The 19,630-nt window shown below is 41.2% G+C and overlaps 1 protein-coding gene across 5 annotated transcripts in view; it reads right to left on the minus strand.

The window, feature by feature from the left end:
- SMARCA2 (SWI/SNF related, matrix associated, actin dependent regulator of chromatin, subfamily a, member 2) overlaps window positions 1-18,609 on the minus strand; it is a 111,997-nt gene extending 93,388 nt beyond the window's left edge. Inside the window, exons 1-2 of one of the 5 annotated variants that reach the window (XM_032214152.1) lie at window positions 18,397-18,609; window positions 3,654-3,910 (exon numbers count right to left, since the gene is read on the minus strand). In XM_032214152.1, coding sequence (XP_032070043.1) covers window positions 3,654-3,878 — 225 coding nt within the window. In that variant the 5' untranslated portion in view covers window positions 3,879-3,910; window positions 18,397-18,609. The other 4 variants (XM_032214154.1, XM_032214151.1, XM_032214153.1 and 1 more) reach the window with 4 other exon arrangements.
- Window positions 18,610-19,630: the final 1,021 nt, after the last annotated feature.

Raw genomic sequence — 19,630 nt, forward strand, 5'->3', positions numbered from 1 at the left:
ACTGCAGTATATTTGAGCACGTGCTACACAGCACAGAAATACAAAACATTAATTCCTACTTATTTAATATTTCAGGTTTAATCAACTTCAACAACTGGGAACAAAAGGCTGTCACCCATAATCAGTGTTGCCCTCTATTGATATTTTCTATTGTTTTCTAAATCATAATGGGCGCCTGTTGTGCATGAGACATCTCAAAATAATTTAATTCAAAAGTCATCCTGGGAAACAGTTGATGTAAAGGAAAAAAATTAAAAAGAAACAGTGCTTCAGAAAGTTTACAAGATCATGAACATTGTATTAGGGATAATCCATCTAAAATTAAGCAAATTAAAATTCCATTGATTTCAACAAGGTGTTTTTTTTTTAATTAAAATCTCATTGATTTTTTTACACTTCATTCTTATTGGATAGTGTCTGCAAAAGACATATTAATTATCTGCACAGTTGATAGATGTATTAAGGAAGAAAAATTCTATCCCCAATCAAGGTCATATTTTATCCATCGCATCTTCTAATGGAAGGGAAAAAACACCAAATCACAGATTATAAAAGGAGTTTGAGGAATAGTGAATACATCTTTAGAAATGATAAATGAACTGTCTACTAAAAGCAAATGTTAAAGTTAACAGACAGTTTCCAAGGGATAGTTAAATCCTAAAACAATTGAGGTGATTATAAGAATTTTGAAAGATAATTTTTGTCCTTAGTCTTTCCCAGAGACATATACGGTAGGCTGTATTTAATGCTTCTGGGAGAAGTAAGAAAAGAGTTGCAACCAGAATAAAGCCATTTAAAAATTACTATTTTTATAATGCTGGTTTCAGCTTTTATACTAGAGTTTTTGTGTTTTTCCCCATTCAAATCAGAAATTGTGCTTTCAAGGGTTCAGCAATCATGGTCAGAAGAGGCTCCAAGAGCCATTAAAAAAGGTTTAAGTCCCTTCAAACCAGAAGGGATGGGTTGGCAAAAGCTGAATAGACGAAAAAGACTTTAATGCTACTTTGCTGGCATTCATTTGGGACAATGAATCTACAAAGTAGGGCATCTACAAGGCATCTACACTATTAAATCTTCCATATCCTGCTGTGTTGAGAAACAAAACTTCTGAGCAACACTTATGCTTTATTGGTCTTTCAGGGGAGCTGCCTGTTTATCTTTATAAACTTATCAAAGGAAAAAAAGGAAACGCTTCCACATTGATCAATATGTTCAGTTCTTGAATGCAGACACTTCCCTTGAGGCTGTTGAGTGTTGATGAAGTAGGCACCCGCCTGTCAAATTGCAGTCCTAAAAGAATGCGAAATCCTTCATGGAGACAGTGATAAAATGGAAGAGAATCAACTGCTATTGTCTCAGCAAAAGAAAGAATGCACAAGGAGTATCCTGACCATAACCAAATTAATAGGACATCTGCGTGACCAGAACACTGCTTATGCCCTTTATTAGAGTATTTCTGTTGCTGAGACAGTAATTATTGATTCAATGCTCCTGTCATCTGGTAGTACCTTATTATTAAGTGACTCCATACCAAGAAAAGTATGGGCGTTTAGATCTCTAGTCATCAACGATTCTACAAATTTGGGAGGCAGGAAAAGGAAGAGATTGAAAGTGGACTGAAAGGACTAGTAAGGCCTTGAGGGTAAACTGTTTTTATTGCTACTGTCTTTTTTCTTAGAACAAGAGAAGGAATCTAAGGATGACTCTCATATAGCATTTTCTGTTGCTTTTCTTGTCACCATAATGAGCCACTGAGTTTGCTAATTAATGTCTTGTTGATTCTTAACAAAAAAAATGGTCCTCCAGGCAAGAGGGATGAGCCACAGTGAAAAATGCCTGCTAACTATAGTTTGTAAGCATACTCTCTGGCTATTGAAGAAGAAAATGCACTTGAGTAGACATGGGTGGTCCATACAGAGCAGACACCCCCACCAGATATACTCTATTTGCAGTCCAGGCTGACAAGCCAAACTTGCAGATTTTATTTTAAATATGGGAATGAGGATTTTGAGAAGGAAATGAATGCCATTTAAAACTCCAACTATATACCATATCAAGTACTCTTCTGCTTTGGAAAGGTAATTTTATTCTTTAATGGTTACCCCAAGCTCCTCTATGGGAAAAAGTAGATTTGAAAATCTTAAGTTCAGCCCACTAATTGATATCACATCAATAGCTATGACACTTGTGCACCACCTCAGCAAGTAAGAAGGGAAAAAATATAGTTCATAAAATAAATAAATTGTCCACTACTGTGCTGAAATTATAAGTTATTCTTTACATTATAACAATTGTTTCATTACATTTTTATTACAGTACATCTCAAGAAGGATGAACTTTGCTGGTCACAAGTGGGTATTTATTAAAAGATTCCTATCTGTAGTACAGAACAAAAATCAGACTAAAGACCATTTTTTTCCAAGGCCATTGTAGTCTTCCCCAAGGCCACTTTTCTACTCTAGACTTTGCTCCAGATACAGCTTCTCTGACAGCTCAATTCTAACTCAAAGTTTATAGCCTCATCAAGATCCATAGTATCTATCATAGTCTCATTTTCCTTGATGGTAACTGAAGATATCATATAAAGATTTCAAGGCTGTCTACATATAATGATTATAATCTTTGTTCCATTGATTCCAATGCTGACTATGGACCTCTACAAATTCTAACTTTCAGAGATGATATACAATCCTAAGTATACTCTTAGTTAACCTATTGGCAGTTAAGCCTGCTATATGAATGATTTTGAACATCTCAGAAAATCTTAGAGTGACAATTTAGTATCACAGAAAGATAATTTTTGTTTGATCTTGGACCACCTGAACATTTAGTTATAGTTAAGTCTAACTGGTCTTTTGAGCTTTATAGCTTTAATACAGGCTGTCAAACTCAAGGCCCGTGTGCTGAATGCGACACACGCACTGGCCATGCCCATGCCCAATTTAACAAAGGGGAGGAAAGTCCTGATACGTCATGTGACACTGCTGTGACAATGTGAGTTTCACACCCTGCTTTAATATAATTTGATATGTCTTTTAATTTTTGACTGGGAACCACCCAGAATTGGATGAAAGATGGATGGCTATATAAATGTTTTAAACAAATAAATAAATAAAATCTTATATAGTAGAAATTTATACTGGAACAAGAGAAAACACCAAATAAAGAATGAAAAGAAAGAAAATCTCCAATTTAATTGTGATACCATTCTACATTATTGGATGTGGTCTTATTTTCCTAAGGCACTATAGCATTCATAAAGCTATATTATGAGCAGAATACTGCACTGTTCCTGGATCTTAAATATTGTTACGGTTTTTATCATTCCGGTTTTTATCTTCAAAAATATTCTTCTTCTTCCAAAAAGAAATTATGGTGAATCATACACATGTGCACTTCAAAGAATGCTCTACTGAATTTAAACATATGTACTCCAACGTATGCTAAATTATCTCACTGAGGAACATTAACCACAACTGCCACAAGCAAGTCTTAATTTATGCTCTGGAATTCACACCTCAAGATCACAGTCTTAATGAATGACTTGCACATATATAACATTTAGGATGACAAAATGATCATTTTAGTTTTCCATCATAATTCTTCTGCATATAGAAAACATTTGGTAGAAAACATTTCATAGTAATACTTACTTTGTGCATTTGGTGCATGCCTTCCTGTGAATAATCGCCCGGTCCCATAGATGGCATTGAATGTGGTACACTTGGAGGTCCAGGACTTGGTCCCATCATGCTATGTACTGAGCTTGGTGATGGCCCAGGTCCTGGGCTGGGACCTAGGATCGGTCCTGGAGATGGCCCTGGCCCTGGTGAAGGGCCTGGATGAGGCATTGTAGTAGGATCAGTTGGTGTAGACATCTACTCTGTCTCTCTTGGAATCAGTGATTGAGCTGTAGTGAAGGAAAAAAAGAATAACACATCTAAATTTAAGTTGTTCGCCATTAGGAAAGAAAGACATAAGACATTTAATAATTTGTGCACGATTTCATCTTTAAGCATAAGAACTTCAAGTGGTTCTATATCTATATCTATATCGGGCCGAGGTGGTGCAGTGGGTAGAGTGCAGTACTGCAGGCCACTTCAGCTGACTGCTATCTGCAGTTCAGCGGTTCAAATCTCACCGGCTCAGGGTTGACTCAGCCTTCCATCCTTCCGAGGTGGGTAAAATGAGGACCCAGATTGTGGGGGCTATATGCTGACTCTGTAAACCGCTTAGAGAGGGCTGAAAGTCCTATGAAGCGGTATATAAGTCTAACTGCTATTGCTATTGCTATATCAAAATAAAATAGATGTCAAAGTGAAGTTACTCATTTGTATCGGGGGTCCACTATGAAACATGGCTAAAATAAATTGAGTCTTTTGGAAGAAAATTATAATACATGTTTGTTTGCTTTTTAAATTGAGTATCGCCTTGGGAGTCTTGCACTGAAAGGAAGATTATATAAAGTATATACCCAAATAAATAAGAATTATAAGGTTTTCAAAAAGAAGTCACTAAATTCCTTTTTATTTAAGGTAGCTTTTATAAATACCATGATTCTCAAATTCCCCATCTCCCTATTAACAATTAACTATACAGGATAATAAATACAAGGATAAACAAACAATAACAATGTCATTCATAGTGTATGTTTCTGTCTGTCAGAAAAAGTGATTGTCTAGACAAAAACAATTAATGCCAAAGCACGTGCTATTGCCTTTTTATGTCAAGCACTATAAAGACATGCCACAAACTTAATGAATATTTGATACACCTTGTGTTATACATTCCCAAAGACTGCAATTGTATACCATTTATTTATTTATTTAGAGTTTGATCCCATCTTTATTGTTTTTATAAATAATTCAAGGCGGTGAACATATCTAATATGCCTTCCTTCTCCTATCAAACCAAATTGCAGTTGAGAGCAAACTCTTCTAAAAGGTAAGCGGGCCATCTCTTCTCTCAATGGGACATCTTTTTGCTCAGAATAACTCATCTTAGAAATATTCTGCTTCTTATAAGTATGTCCATCGTGTAAAATTAGCATTCCCCATTATGGAGCGCCCCCCCCCCCCCGCCCCACAATGTGTTGACTTTCAAAAGCCATGCAAGTTAATGGCTGAATTAGCAAAGATGCTTTGATTAGAGACAAGGGACGAGATAGTTTTATAAGAGACTGGAAGCCATTTGTGAACATGTCAAATACAATAACAGATGGTTAACAGAAGGATTTGAAGATTAGTGTAATGTTTGGGTTAACCTGTTGACTTGGGTTTTATATATGTAACAGCTATATATACAATATGAATAAACGTGACAATACCTCCCGCCTACCAGACATCTGGAAACCAGCCCTGGTAAACAAATGAGCCCCACCCACCACCCAGGCCGTTACAACACAAAACAACAACAGACCCACAGCCAGCACCAATCAGCACCAATCTACCAATCATGATATAGCCACACATCCAATCAATCCACTGGTTCACCGACAAAACCGTGAAGCCCTTTTGCGCGCCGACATAACCGTGGAGGGCAAATCCCCGCCTTCCGAAGAGCTCAGCAAAATGCGACCCTAGCGCGCCGACATCAGTACTACATTTTACTGTCTGTAATTGATATCTTTATTCCATTTGATGCAACAAAATAAACTTTTACTAGCATTCAAAAGCTAACCCTAACCCTAACCCTAACTTATTTAGCGACATAATAAATAATAAATAATAATAAAACTAGTCCTAAACCCTAAACCTAACCCCTAAACCTAACTTATTTAGTGACATAATAAACTTATATTTCAAAAGCTTCACTGTTTCTTCCTTTGCGCTTTCGTCGTCACGCTGATATTGACGTGGTAATGTGGGCGCTCTAATGACGACGCGTACTTGTCGGTGCTTATTTGTCGCCGCTATTTTGACGAGCGCGGTTTTGTCGGGCCACGCAATCCACTTACTAAAACAAAGCCAGCACTTCACACATACCCCACCAAGATTTATAGAAAGATGGCAGCTCCGGCCACAAAAACACCAGCCTGAGGATGGCAAGTGAGACCTCACTGAAACGTTGCCAAGACAATCTCAATTTTACACGGGAAAAGACCCAAATACAAGACCAGCATACCTATATCCGTGAAAATCTACATATACACACACATATATATCAGGGACGTGCAGTCACTAGAGGCAAGGGAGGCGTGGCCTCACCAGTCATGAGGAAAAGGAAAGAATTTTAAATAATTTTTTTAAAATAATTAAAGCCAAGGTAGTTGCTGCCAGATTCACAGTGACTTGGAACAGTGTTTTGTGTTAACCATAGGAGGAGGCCAGAGAACTAGGGGCCTCTTTTGCATAAGGAATTTTTCGCCTTTTAAGAGTTAAGCAAGGGTCAACAAGCAAAAAATTCTTTATGTGAATGAGGCACGTATTCTCTCGCCTCCTGTAGAGGGCATTTTTAGAGGCTTTTTAGAGTTCTCTGGGAGCAACTAGCTCAGTCTGACAGAGCTCTGGCCTTTCATGAGGGGAGGGCAGGGCAGGGAGAAGCAGAGTTGAAATCGTCTCTGAAACAGCTGGAAAAGGTGCGTGTGGGGAGGGGGGAGGAATTCAAAAAGTTTGATCGGAAGGCAGCAGGGGAAGGGGGGTTATGGCAGAGGAGCTGCTTTCAAGCCTTTGGAAAATATATCCAATCCAACTTCTGTGTTTGTGTTTGAGAGTGAGTAAATGAGAGAGGGATCCAAGTTCTCTGTGTGCGTGTGTCTGTTTGAGAGAGGGGGGAGGGAGGGAGAAGAAAAAGAATGGGAAAACTTATTTTGCAAGGGGGAAATTGCTGTCGCTTTAAATCGGAACTGAGCATGCCTGGCTGTGGAATTCTGGGAGTTGAAGTCCACAAGTCTAAAAAGTGCCTCACCAGCCCTAAAGCTGACCGCACGTCACTGAGATACACACACACACACACACACACACACACACACACACATATGCTGGTCTTGTTGTATTCGGGTCTTTTCCCGTGTAAGATTGAGATTGTCTTGGCAACGTTTAGGTTAAAATCTACAGACAGACAGACAGATAGATAGACAGATAGATAGATAGATAAGATAAGATAGATAGATAAGATAGATAGATAAGATAGATAGATGATAGATAGATAGATAGATAGATAGATAGATAGATAGATGTTGAGTCGATTTAATTATCAGAGATCCCCTCACTTGAAACATTTGTTTATTTAATATAGTATTTTTGTTAAATCAATCAAAATAATCAAAAGTCAAAGAATTGTAGACCCATTATGTAAAGAGGAGAAATTATCAGTTTTCTTGGATTTTTTCCCCTTTCTCACCATCCAGCCGGGATGAATTCTATATATTTAATGTTAAATTTATTTGATATTTCGGTTGTTGTTTTTTTCTTTTTTGTACATTTTTCCTTTTTTTGCAGTTGTTAGTGTTAGATGTATGTTTCTTTTGCATTTTTTATATAAAAAATATATAAAAAAACCAAGTCATGCAAATTAAGAAGCAATGGGAGTTGAAATCCAATATATCTGTAAATTACTTCATCTTTACTCTGACATATACTAAGCCAAGTAGGCAATATTCGCAGCCTAAAAGCTGCTGGTGGCATCACTGAAAGGTGATGATATTTCAAAGGTTTTACAGGAGGAAATGGAAAATGACATTTTTAGAGGCTGCACACAGCCTAAAGGTTGCCCCTCTGCTCTAACCCTGAAGTGAGAGGCAAGCACATTTATAACATGGCATACAAGTTATGGAAAGGGAAATAACTGTGAGCTGGAAGTTCCTACAACTGCTAAGTGCAAAGAGTTATTTTTGCCCCAAAGTTTCAGGTAGACGCTATTTAATAAAGTCCAATCTAACAATAGCAAGTTCTTAGCAAGCACCCCTTCAGACCAAGCCATCCCACTGTTATTTTCAGAAGTGACCCCGACCTAGTTACAGGGTCTTCACTATTTGGGAACTAATTCTCCCAAAGCTGACAAGACATGGATCCACTGATTTTTTTTAAATCAGGATTAGTGTCTTAAGAGAGCACCTGAATATGTAACAATACTCAACAGTTTTACTAAATTGTTCTAAAACTTTATATTCTTATGCCTTAATACTATACTTTTTTCTTATAAGGCAGAAAGAGTGGTCATTCTCTTCCCATTCAAGAGAAACTCTTGGGAGCTCATTCCTTGCAGGGCAAGATATGGAAATACCTTCTGAAGTTTTAAAGTTTAAAGACACAGAACACCCCAGGGACTAATCTGTGCCATCCCATCCACTGTTGTAAACTGTTGTAAACTGTTATAAAGGGGTCTGCTTTATATGTACATAACTGTAACTACTAGGTCATTTATATGATACTTACAAGGACATTTTGGAGGAGAGGGGCACTCTAAAACAACCATGTTCTTTGGCTCACAAAGTAACACCTCCTAGCAATCCCACCTAGCCTAGGCAGTGGTGAGGGTTGCTGGAAGTTATTGTACAGTAACTTCTGGAGGGCCACCAGGTTTCCTTTTCTATGTATCAAAATGCCCACATTCTGGAGGAAAAAAGTAAAGCAAAAAAATGGCACTGCTATCGGTTTAAATTTAAACAACCCCTTTCATTAGTACTATCCTGAGAAGCATCATGCAGTGTTTGAACTAAAGCTGCAATCGGCTTTGCATTCTTGGCAAACAGTATGCTACTGCAAATGTACTCTATTGTTTTGGTAAATGTTAACCACAGTTAAAAACTACCACATTAGATGGCCAAAAACTGTGAACATCTTTCCAACTGTTAGAATTGTGCTAGAATTGTATTCTGGGGAAAACTCTTCAATCTGTCCCGTCTCATAAGCCCCTTGAGTAGAATCCCTTGTATAATTGTTTCAATATTCTTTTTGTCCATCCTCATAGGATAACATTATTTCTGTGAGGTACACAACCTACTCTTACTTTATTTGAAGAACTACTCCATATTCCAGAGGGATCTTCAAAGGGATCTTGGGGGAGGGGAGCAGGTGAGGGCAAATAACTGAAACAGGGTCATATTATTGCGGCACAAGTTCCTTCCTATTTGTACAGACACGATGCTATTGCACACAATATAGACCAGGAAAGATGTTTGTACAATGAACGCACAACACTGCTTCTGTCATTTGGATGAATGCACAGAATCCTGGAGATACCTCTAAGACTACAGCAATAGCAGTAACACTTAGGTTTATACATCACTCTATAGTGCTTTACCACACTCTCTGAGCAAGTTTACAAGATCAGCATATTGACCTTGACCCCAACATTCTGGGTCCTTGGAAGGACGAGTCAACCTTGAACTCTTGTCTTTGAGCAGAGTTAGCCTGCAATATTGCATTCTAACCACATGCAAGATTATCCATAAAAAAATATTGGGGACCATCGACTGCAAGCTTGGAGACATAACACTGTTTTGTGTTCTGTACACAGAGTTTTGTTCTTTTTCTTCTCAAATTGTATCTGTTGATCCAGTGTCATGCTTGGGGACAGGTCTGAGTTGCACATAAATCTTCAATGAAAGGTGTTTTTCTTGGGAAAATGGGCACTGACAACACACTGATTCAGTATCAGGAAGTGCAAAATCTGCCTGCATTTACATAACATGGAACCACTGCAGTCAGAGCTGCTGTAATCCTTTTAATGGAGTGACTGAATTCTGAGCTTCAGTCTCTTCCCGCAAACCATGCCTACAATATACGTTACATTACTTTCATGCAGTGCCAGCCGGCATTGCTCCCAGCACTTACGTCTCACCATGTGCTCTTTCTAGTGTTCCCAGCACATGTTATAACCACATCTGTTGGTTATTCTGGGGAAATTGGCCCATCTCTCAGGGATAGAGAGATTTGGATGGTTTTCATTATGTTCCAGAAACCCTCCTAATACAGACATAGTGGACTAGTAAAAAAAAAATACCTATACAAATATAGCAATTGCTCCCACTTGTGAAAATCTCCCAAGTTTCATCAGACAAGTTATTATTGCAGAGTGCAAATGAGAACAAAAAGGAAGCTGGATAAAAAAGAAGTCAGATGAAAATGAAGAGATAAATGTAATGCCCAGAATCACTTTGTGGCTTTTCTTTTAAACATATTTTAAATTAAGATTCTTTTTTTTCTTGCACAGATGTAGCCTACAGTGACATGTCTCAGAGACTGCAAAACACAATGTCTCACGCTATGAACAATTCATGTACCAGAACATGTGAGGTGGCCTATCAATGCCAAAATGCCAGCATAATTTGTATTACTGATATGTTGCCAGAATTATAAAACCGATCCACTTAACGGCATAAGACCAAAAGGGTTATCTAAAACAAGACAGACATATATCGGTATTCAACATACGGCCACAATTGAGCCTAACATTTCTATTGCTGAAACATTTGTTGATTTTTGCCCTATTTTACAACCTTTATTGTCACTGTTGTTAAGTGAATTGCTGCACTTGTTAAGTTAGTAACATTACTTGTAAAAAACAATACAACTACATTTCGAGATATTCCCATACTATCAAATCATTATAAACATCAAAGGTTAGGTATCTTATTCCTTCCCTCCCTCTTCTCTTCCCTCATTTCTTCTTTTCCATACCCTTTTCTTCCCTCCCCCCCTTACTTCCTTCTCCCCTGCCTTCCCTCCTTTCTTTTCTCCTTTCCTCCTTTCCTTCCCCCTCCTTTCCCTCCCTCGGTCCCCCCCCTCCTTCTCACATACCTAAAATACATAAAAATAAAAATAAAAACATTGGTGGTACTGTGAATCTGGCTTCCCCATTGACTCTGGTTGTCAGAAGGTGGCGGCAAAAGGGGATCACATGACCCTAGGACACTGCAACTGTCATAAATGCATGCCAGTTGCCAAGCGTCCAACTTTTGATCATGTGACCATGAGGATTCTGCAACAGTCATAAGTGTGAAAAATGATCATAAGTCATATTTTTCAGTGCTGCTGTAACTTTGACAAATTGTTTTAAGTCAAGGGCTATCTGTATCCATGATGTTTGGGTATACTAACCGGAGAGTCACTTTTAAGTATTACATGTGGTCCTTGTTTAATGATAAATCATTCAACACTGAATTTGCACCAGTGTTATCTTCGGGGACTTACCATCAAAGTTCCAACCATCGCAACATTCCTGTAGTCACACGGTCACCATCTGTGACCTTCTTTGTTGGGTTCTTACAAGATAAGTCAACAGGGAAATCAGTAGAAAGTTGCAAATGGGAATGATGTGAATTCCTCGTTTAACAACATGTAATTCGTTTAACAATTACAACTGGGAAGGGCAGGAACTGCTATCACTAAGCAACATGGTCAATATCATCACACTTCACAATCTCATTGCTTAGCAATGGAAATTGCCATAGTTAACCAAAGACTACCTGTACTATGCTACATATGGAGTCCTACATTCATAAATTGGCATTTAACAATGTCACATTAGTACAACTTTCAGACTGACTTTTTAAATTGCATGTAGAAGTTGTATCATAGGAGAAGACTGAAAAAATATTGATTAGATTTGGCCCTTTGGGGGACTGAAAAGTACTTTGTGTAAGGGCTGCCCATTATTAACCATATTCTGTAAATTTAAGACTATTCCAAAAATCTCATCCATCAGATTTTTAAAAACAGAGATACTCTAGCAAGTAGATGTAATGAGAATGGAGAAAGCAATGTAATAAAAATGGTTTTCTTTCTTTTTCATTGTCTCTCCCTCTCTCTCTCACACACACACACACAAAACAAATCCAGAAAGCGAGAGACACCATATGACTTACTAGCTTACTGTGCGATTAGTTCTTCACTTACAACCATTTGTTTAGTGACCGTTCAAAGTTACAATGGTTTTGACTGTTCTTCACATTCACAACTGTTGCAGCATCCCCATGGTCACATGATCGAAATTCAAATGCTTGGTAAATGACATGTATTTATGACGGTTCCAGTGTCCCGGAGTCTCTACTGAATTACAGTTCAGCAATACAAGGGGGGAAGCAGGCTCTCGGCCTGGGTGATTATAGGCCCAGTTCTGGGAAATCTACAACGTTCAGACTGGTAAACTCTACAGCCTGAGGGTTTATTATGAAACCCAACATAATATGGAAAGTGACACAATTGGGAACACTGGTTTATAAGTTTAAAACCTAATTAAGGATTGGGTTGTAATTAAAAAATAGAGTATGGAAGAAGGGGTAAGGGATTAACATTGTAATTACTGCTGGTTTGAAGGAATGGAAGAGGAGACAACACACAAATCTAAGGCATACTACTGCAGCGGATATATATTCATAAAAAGGTAGGTCATTTATAATATATTCCATTCCATGTAGAATGCAAGTATGTCAATAGAATTGCAATTATTGTACATTATTTCCCTACCAAACCTAAAAAGTTGGTGGTTTACTATAAAACTCCACTAGTTAAGAATTAGCCTTAAATCTGAGATCTGTAATTTTTAGATAAAAAGGGCACTTCCAGCCAACATGTGTCATTGATTTCTATCATTAATGTTCCAGATTTTAATTCATTTTTGAAAACTGCTCTAAAAAGAATCACTTGAAGCTGTAATTCAAAGTTTCTCCAAGTATTTCCCTTTCAGCTGATATCAATACATATTGAAATGCAGTGGGTTGACATCAGAGTTTTCCATCTTCTTACTCGAAATGTTCTTTTTCAAAAGACCTGGATTGTTTGCACTTAAATTGAATAGCAGACTTCTAACAGTCCTTGTCTTCTTATTCTTCAGTGAACACATCAAACAGTCTAATAATATGGATACTTTTGTTTAGTCTGACACAGGACTTTGAAGAGACCTGCATCAACACTGAATATGTGAGTTCTTACAGTATATCGGTGAAGAACATGGGTGAAGGTGTGCTCAATATAATCCAGAGAAATACAGTTAATTGTATTCAAATGTTTGTTCATTTCCGCCACTAGAAGTAAATTTATGCTACAAGAAGTTAACTACCGTATTTTTTGGTGTATAAGAAACACCTTTCCCCCCACGTCCCTAAAAGAACATGGAAATGTTGGTGGGTCTTATTCATTGATACAGTCATTTTTGGCCTCCCAAAGCCCCAGCCCCGCAACCCATTTTTGCGAAATATGGGCCGGTTTTTTTGCAAAAACAGAGGAGTTTTTCCCTTCCTCCAGCCCCCAGAAGCACTCTGCAGGCTTCAGCAGGGCTTGGAGAAGAGAAAAACGTCCCAGTTTTTGCAAAAAATGGGGCAAAAAGGGAGATATTTTTCCCTTCCCCCAGCCCTGCTGAATCCTGCAGTGCTTCTGGGGGCTGGGGAGGACAAAAACTTTTTTTTCTTACTTATCTCTTTGAAATCTTGGTGTGTCTTATACACTAGTGCATCTTATGGTCCGAAAAATACGGTACTCATTGGAATAAACCTTTCCAAGTGAATAGTTGGCAAGATCCACTGTACAAGCAATCTCAGGAAACAAAGCAGTATCTTGACCAAGACAGAACATCTTTCTGCGAAACTATGCACACAGTCCCAAAGCTTTCTAGTAAAATTATGTGAAAAACCAAGAAAAAAATATTAAACACAGAGGAAGCTATTATATTAACTGTTCCTACATGTCTTTAATTCTGAATTTAAAGGCATGCCTGGTACATCTGTCTCCACTTTAATAACAAATTGTTAGATATCCACTAAGAGAACACTAATTACTGCCAATCTTAAATCACAAAAGGAATAAAATAATCATTGTTTTTGAAAGCAATCCATGTATTTTTTTTTCAAATTGTAGAGAAGGCCCCTAGGGGGAGCATGAAACACCATGAACTAAGGTACAAAATTTTGCAAGTGTTATTGGCAGTAGGCAAGATTCAAATTTCCAGCATATGTGGGCTATAATCTACCTTGGGAATTGCCAAAAGGAATGAATTACAGTATACTTTTCTGCTCAACTATAAGGCCAATTACTTAAGCACTATATTATGGCTCATGTATATCTGTAAGAGCAGGAAGGAAAACAACTAGAGATGCAAAACATAGTGTGGACAGGTGCAGAAGAAACAACACAAAACAGCACCGATATCTGGTAAATATGGTTAATAAAGATTTTTGGTTGTTCAGATAGTCAGAAAAGGGCAAAATAACTTTAAAATATGGGTGCATCTTAATAATGCTCAACACCTCATTAAGGAATTAAAAATCTGCTCCCTTCTAATTTTATACAGAAACACATAGGCAATATTTAGAATCTACAGTTTTTAGGACATAAGCAATATTGACACTCTATAGTTTCTAGTGTCCTACAGCAAAACGACAAAGTATATTTTGGCACCTTAAAGGCCGAACCAGTTATTATCCCATAAACTCATCTGTTGCCTATATTCCCAGGTCCATCAAATCCCTTAGGAGTCACCTGGGAAGCATAAGGGAGAGGTACAGGGGGATTTGGGGAGATAAACAGTCTGCTCACATTACATTAGAAGTGGCCCATAATATTAGAAAGACTTACAGCATTTACAGTCTATTTTTTTTAATATAAACCTGAAGTTTGCCTAACACAGAATAAAAAATCCCACAGGAATATAGTAAAGATAATACGGTACGGTCTTATCCCGTCTGGATTCCTTCCTCTAATTCTTGTTTGTGAAGGCTATATAGGCTGGGAATGTGAGGAATTGCAATCCAATTGGGAGTCATTATCAAGCTGGGAAAAGCTGCTTTACTGAATGTCAGCGTACACACACAAAAATCCCAGTCTGCAAAGTGTCCTTGGATCACTGAGATTATAGCAGCAATGTTCAGAAACATAGTTCAAGAGAAAAATTAACAGTGGAGACAAAACATCCACCCACCCCTATTTGTTGTGTTATCTAAAGTTCAACATCAACCAAAGGAGTCTGTTTTGTGTCCAGGGAGTATTAATTTCCATTCCATTTTTGGAAAGAAAATATTGTATATTTCCAGCCCTTACCATGTGAAAATGTTAGCTACAATATTTCTTTTCTTTTCAGTTGCCAGCATCAAGTGTTGGTCAAAGCACAGACTAACAGGGAATGCTCAGCAACCATTTCAGAAGTTAACAGAAGAAAAGATCTGAGGTCATTTTGAAAATGCTGTTGTGGTGCAAGCTTTCTATGAAGCCAATAAAATAACCAGTCCTGAAGCTCAATCAAAACTCAGAAAACATTCTTATTTTTAAGGAAACATTATCTTCAACTCTATTAAGCTTACCTTTCTTTGCCTACTGATACACTTAACTACAAATTTGCTTTAAAATGGCCATAACTGATCGTTGTTATTAATATTATTAGGTTTCAGAGTTTGATGAATTGCAGATGGACATAAAAATCTGTATCCAATTCAGTCCTTCTGTTACATTATTTTTTCTCTCTCTGCAGTAACAAAGGGATTCTAGAGGAAGGGGGAAAGGGGGGGATAGGCAAATGGGAATAATAGGGCAATTAGATTCACAAAAGAAAGTGTGCCTAAATTAGCATGACAATAGGTGGACTCCTAAAGCAAAGGCTGCCCCACCTCCAAACATGTAGCTGTTATAGTACTAAAGGAATGGAAGACTGGCTCTCCATTCATTTGCAGACCTCAGGAGTTAGTGGCTGGAACTAAAGGGGACTGAAGGGAAGGAACTAAAGCACACAGTACACAAAAGAAAAAAGGCCAGAGAACAAGACTGCAAATGTCAAATGCCATGTTAACTGCAAAGCCCCCGTGCCTCTACACAACGCACACACACACACACACTCACCCCAGGGGAAAAATGGCTCACAAACTTCGGCGGCTGCAGTTAGTGATGCAAATGGGGCACATTTCAAATCTACAACATTTCCCAACTTTCAAATAGTTGCGGGGTGTCCCCCCCTTTTAAAAAAAACACAATCGTCCCAATCACATTAAAATGCAAGTACGGAAATCAGTTTGGCTTTAAAAAAAAAACAACTACCCAGCAGAGTTAATCAGTTCCTCTTGTCTGTTGCAAATTGGAGATAATCTCACGGAGCTGAAACAGTTTTGCAACCGACGCTCTGAATCGCGGCCGGAATAAATGCAGGATTCGGGCCTTCTGGCTGGCCCGCTTCGAACTGGGAGGAGGAAGAGCGCAGGCAAAAGGCGCCATGTGTTCTGTAACTTCGGGTTTACATCTGAACGGAGAAGCCTGTCGCCCCCGATCTCCCCCCCCCCTCCCGCACACACACGTTGAAATACAAAACCCGGCCGCAGCTACCAAACGCGGCTTTGCGCGAAGGTAAAGAGAAGGAACTCTCTTGCTGGAGTTTGATCAGACTCGATAGGCCTCAAGTTTCCATTTGCCAACCCACCCGAGAGGAGAGTCACGAGTGGCGGTGCGCCCATCTAGCCAAGCCGATTCGAAAGTTTGCGACCCTCCCCGGTGGGCGACCCCGAGTCCATATTGAAAAGAGCCTCCCCCACGCCGTCTTTCTCTCTCTCTTTCCCTTCCTCCCACACCCGGTTCCCACAGCAACGGCTGCAGAGACCTTTACCTTTCTGGTGTGACACCCGGAGAAGATCTAGGCACGCCCGCCGTGGGTGAGATGCCAGATGCGCCGATCGCGAGCTTTCATGGCAGATCGGGGCCTATCTCTCCCCCGTCATCGTGTCACCACGATCAAACATGTCTGTATGAGTCCTACTTGGCTGCGGTGACTTCCTGATTCTCTGCATTGCTGAGCACAGACAGGAAAAAAAAAACAATCCACCCCAACCAGCGCGAAACCTCGCCTCTTCCTCTCTCCCAGCAGCAAGAGAGGCTGGCTCCAGCTACCCTCCTACTTCTCCAGCCTGGCTGGCCTGCTCAGCCACCAGTAGCGAGCGGCACCAGTCGGGCGGAATCCTCTTCCTCTTCCTCCTCTTCTAGGCACTTCATCACCCACCCCCCTCCGCCTAGAACCCACAACTTTTTCCCCCCTTTCTCGGCCGAATCTTAACCCAATTCATGCCCGAGGGTTAAAAGACTTTCCCCCCGCGCCAATCACGGGGTGTGGGACAACGCTGCTTCCCTCCCCCCCGCCCGAGGTTGTGGCTGGCACTCAGTAACTTTCGAAATCAATAAAATGCTCGGTGGTTTTTCCCCCAGCCCTCGGAGGAAATAAGGGAAAAGCCCGCGTCTCACAACGGGAGAGAGAGCCCGCTTTCGGGCGAGAGCGAAAGGACGAAGCAAACACAGGCAAACGCCAGACACTTTCGCGCGGGGGGGGGGTGGTACGCACCGCGACGGCGGCTACGGTGCAGAAGGAAGCAAAGGGGGCTGTGGAGTTTTAAAGACGCTAATAAATCTCGGATATTTTGAAGAGGCCCGAACTATGAAGAGAAAAGCGGACCGATCTCTGGTTCCACCACTCGGGGCTTCTCAACAAACCACCACCCTCGCCTTTTCCAGAGGCTTTCCGATCTCGCGTGGGCACTCTCGGCGGCCAGTTAAGGCAAGCGAGACAGTCCGGAGCTGGGCCTGCCCGGCTTTGACGCTTCTACCGCTTCCCTTTTTCGCGAACCAATCGCCTTTCCCACCAGCCCTTCTCCTGCCTCTCGACCGCAGTGGGGAAACTCTGCAGCGGAGGGCGACCCGGGCAAAAGCACCTCCGCCTTTTCCTTCGCCCGGGGCCGGACGCGGTGCGAACTTCCAGCACTCACAGCCGGCCACATGCCTCGATTTTCCCCAGCAGAGCCTTAGTGCAGTTTCTGGAGGAAGTAAAGACGGACTTTCCCCCTCCCCAAAGGCAGCTCAGCGCATCCAAAAGACGGGTTCAAGAGGAGGCAACCTACCGGCTCCATCGCGCCGGACCTGCATATACCTGCTCGCAATCCGTTTCTGGCACTTTCTCTTCGTCTCTTCCTCTCTCTCTCTCTCTTCCTCCCCTCCCCGTGAGCAGCTGATTCCTCGCCGGAGGCTTCTGGCTTCTCCTGCCGCCGCCAGAGCCCGGGCTTGCAACGGGCACGCCAGCCCTCCTCCCTCGCCCGACTTTCTCCCCAGGTTCAGCTGACTCACAAAGTCAGCGCCTAGTATCCTCTCTTTCTCCCCCCTCCCCTCCCCCAGGAAATCTTCGCCCAGCCGCTTTTTCAAATGAGGATTATTAGGATTATTAAGAAGGATCGGGAAAACTTTCTTCCGTTCGTTTTTTCGATCTGCAAAGGAGGCGCAGAGGAAATCGAGGCTTGTTTGTGACCGGAGGAAATGAAAGGGGGGGGGGAGTGTTTGGATATTATTTTGGGGGGGGAGAACGGAGGATGCACAGGCTAAATTCTCTTCCTCTCCCTTCCTTAACCCTCCCCCCACCATACCAACAACTATATGGCAGGCAAATCAAAACGACGGATAATGATTAGGAAAGGGAGGGAGGAGTTGCAAGCGATTTTTTTACCTTGCTGGGGGAGAGTGGCGGGCTAGATCTCTCCCTCTCTATGAGTCACTCAGAGTACAGACCCAGCTAGCCAGGGGAACTAGATTATGAATATGACTTCATTGATGACAGCCATTCCCTCCTCTTCCTAAACTCCCGCCCCGCCTCTCGGCTCGTTCTCGGCCGCTTTCTCCCATTCCGACGCTCCGTACTAGAGAAGAGGGGAGCTCCTGATTGGACGAACCGAGTCTCGGGCTCTCGTCCGGAAGAGGAAACGGAAAGGCGGATTCGCTACTGCGCGCTGTCACTCAAGCTGCAGCTTTGGTGGAGGGCGGAGCTTACCGCTGCTCAAAAATGTGGAGAGAGAGGGAGAGAGAGAACCTGGCCGGAGTGCGCGAGCGCGGCTTTCCCCCCCCCTTCCCCCCTCCCCTCAAGGCAGACACGTGCATGCGTGTGAACGCTTCTGGGGTTTCCCCCCCCCCCACTCTTTCTCGGTTCAGCTGTTTGGATCCAGAGGGGAATCTTTGGAACGTGTCGGCCCTTTTGGAAAGAGAGGGAGGGGAGAGAGAATTAAGGGAGGGGTCGGGTGAAGAAGGTGCTGGAATTTAACCGTGCCTGCCGGTGCAAGCTTGTCGGGGAAGAAGGAAGGGTGGGGAACAAACTGATTTCACCTCAGTGTTGGTTTTGTAGCAGTTGTTTACCTGTGGCTCCTGGGACAGGGGCAAGGTTAACAGGGAAGATCGTCGTGGAGTCCTTGATGCTCTCTTGAGCTGGAGGGTTTTTGCTTGCAGACTTTTCTGATAAGTCCCCGAGGTGCCTTTTTCAAGAGGCTTTCTGGCTTTTTTTAAAGACGTTTCGCTTCTCATCCAAGAGGCTTCCTTCAGTTCTGACACGATGGTGGGGAATGGAAGGCACCATCCTATCGGAGCTGGAGCAGCTTTTGGGATGACAGGCAACGGTCTTCAAAGAAAAACCAGAAAGTCCAATTGCCACTTGAAAAAGACACCTTGGGGGCAATCCTGACCTGGATAACAGAATCTCCATAGACGTCACCTAATAAGGTAACATCATCAGTGCTAGTGAGTGTGGAGTTAGGTCCCTGAATGTTCTCTGTACTGGCCCGCTGGCATGAGGAAACATGCCAGGTTTGCAAATAAAATGAGGGGGCAGGAAGTTTTAGAATTCATTACAGTTTTCTTCCAAAGAGACTATATGCAGCTGAGGGCTGAACTGTGGAGTCCTTGCTGCTGAGCTT

The sequence above is a fragment of the Thamnophis elegans genome, chromosome 3 (assembly GCF_009769535.1).
Source record: "Thamnophis elegans isolate rThaEle1 chromosome 3, rThaEle1.pri, whole genome shotgun sequence".
NCBI classification, from domain to species: Eukaryota; Metazoa; Chordata; class Lepidosauria; order Squamata; family Colubridae; genus Thamnophis; species Thamnophis elegans.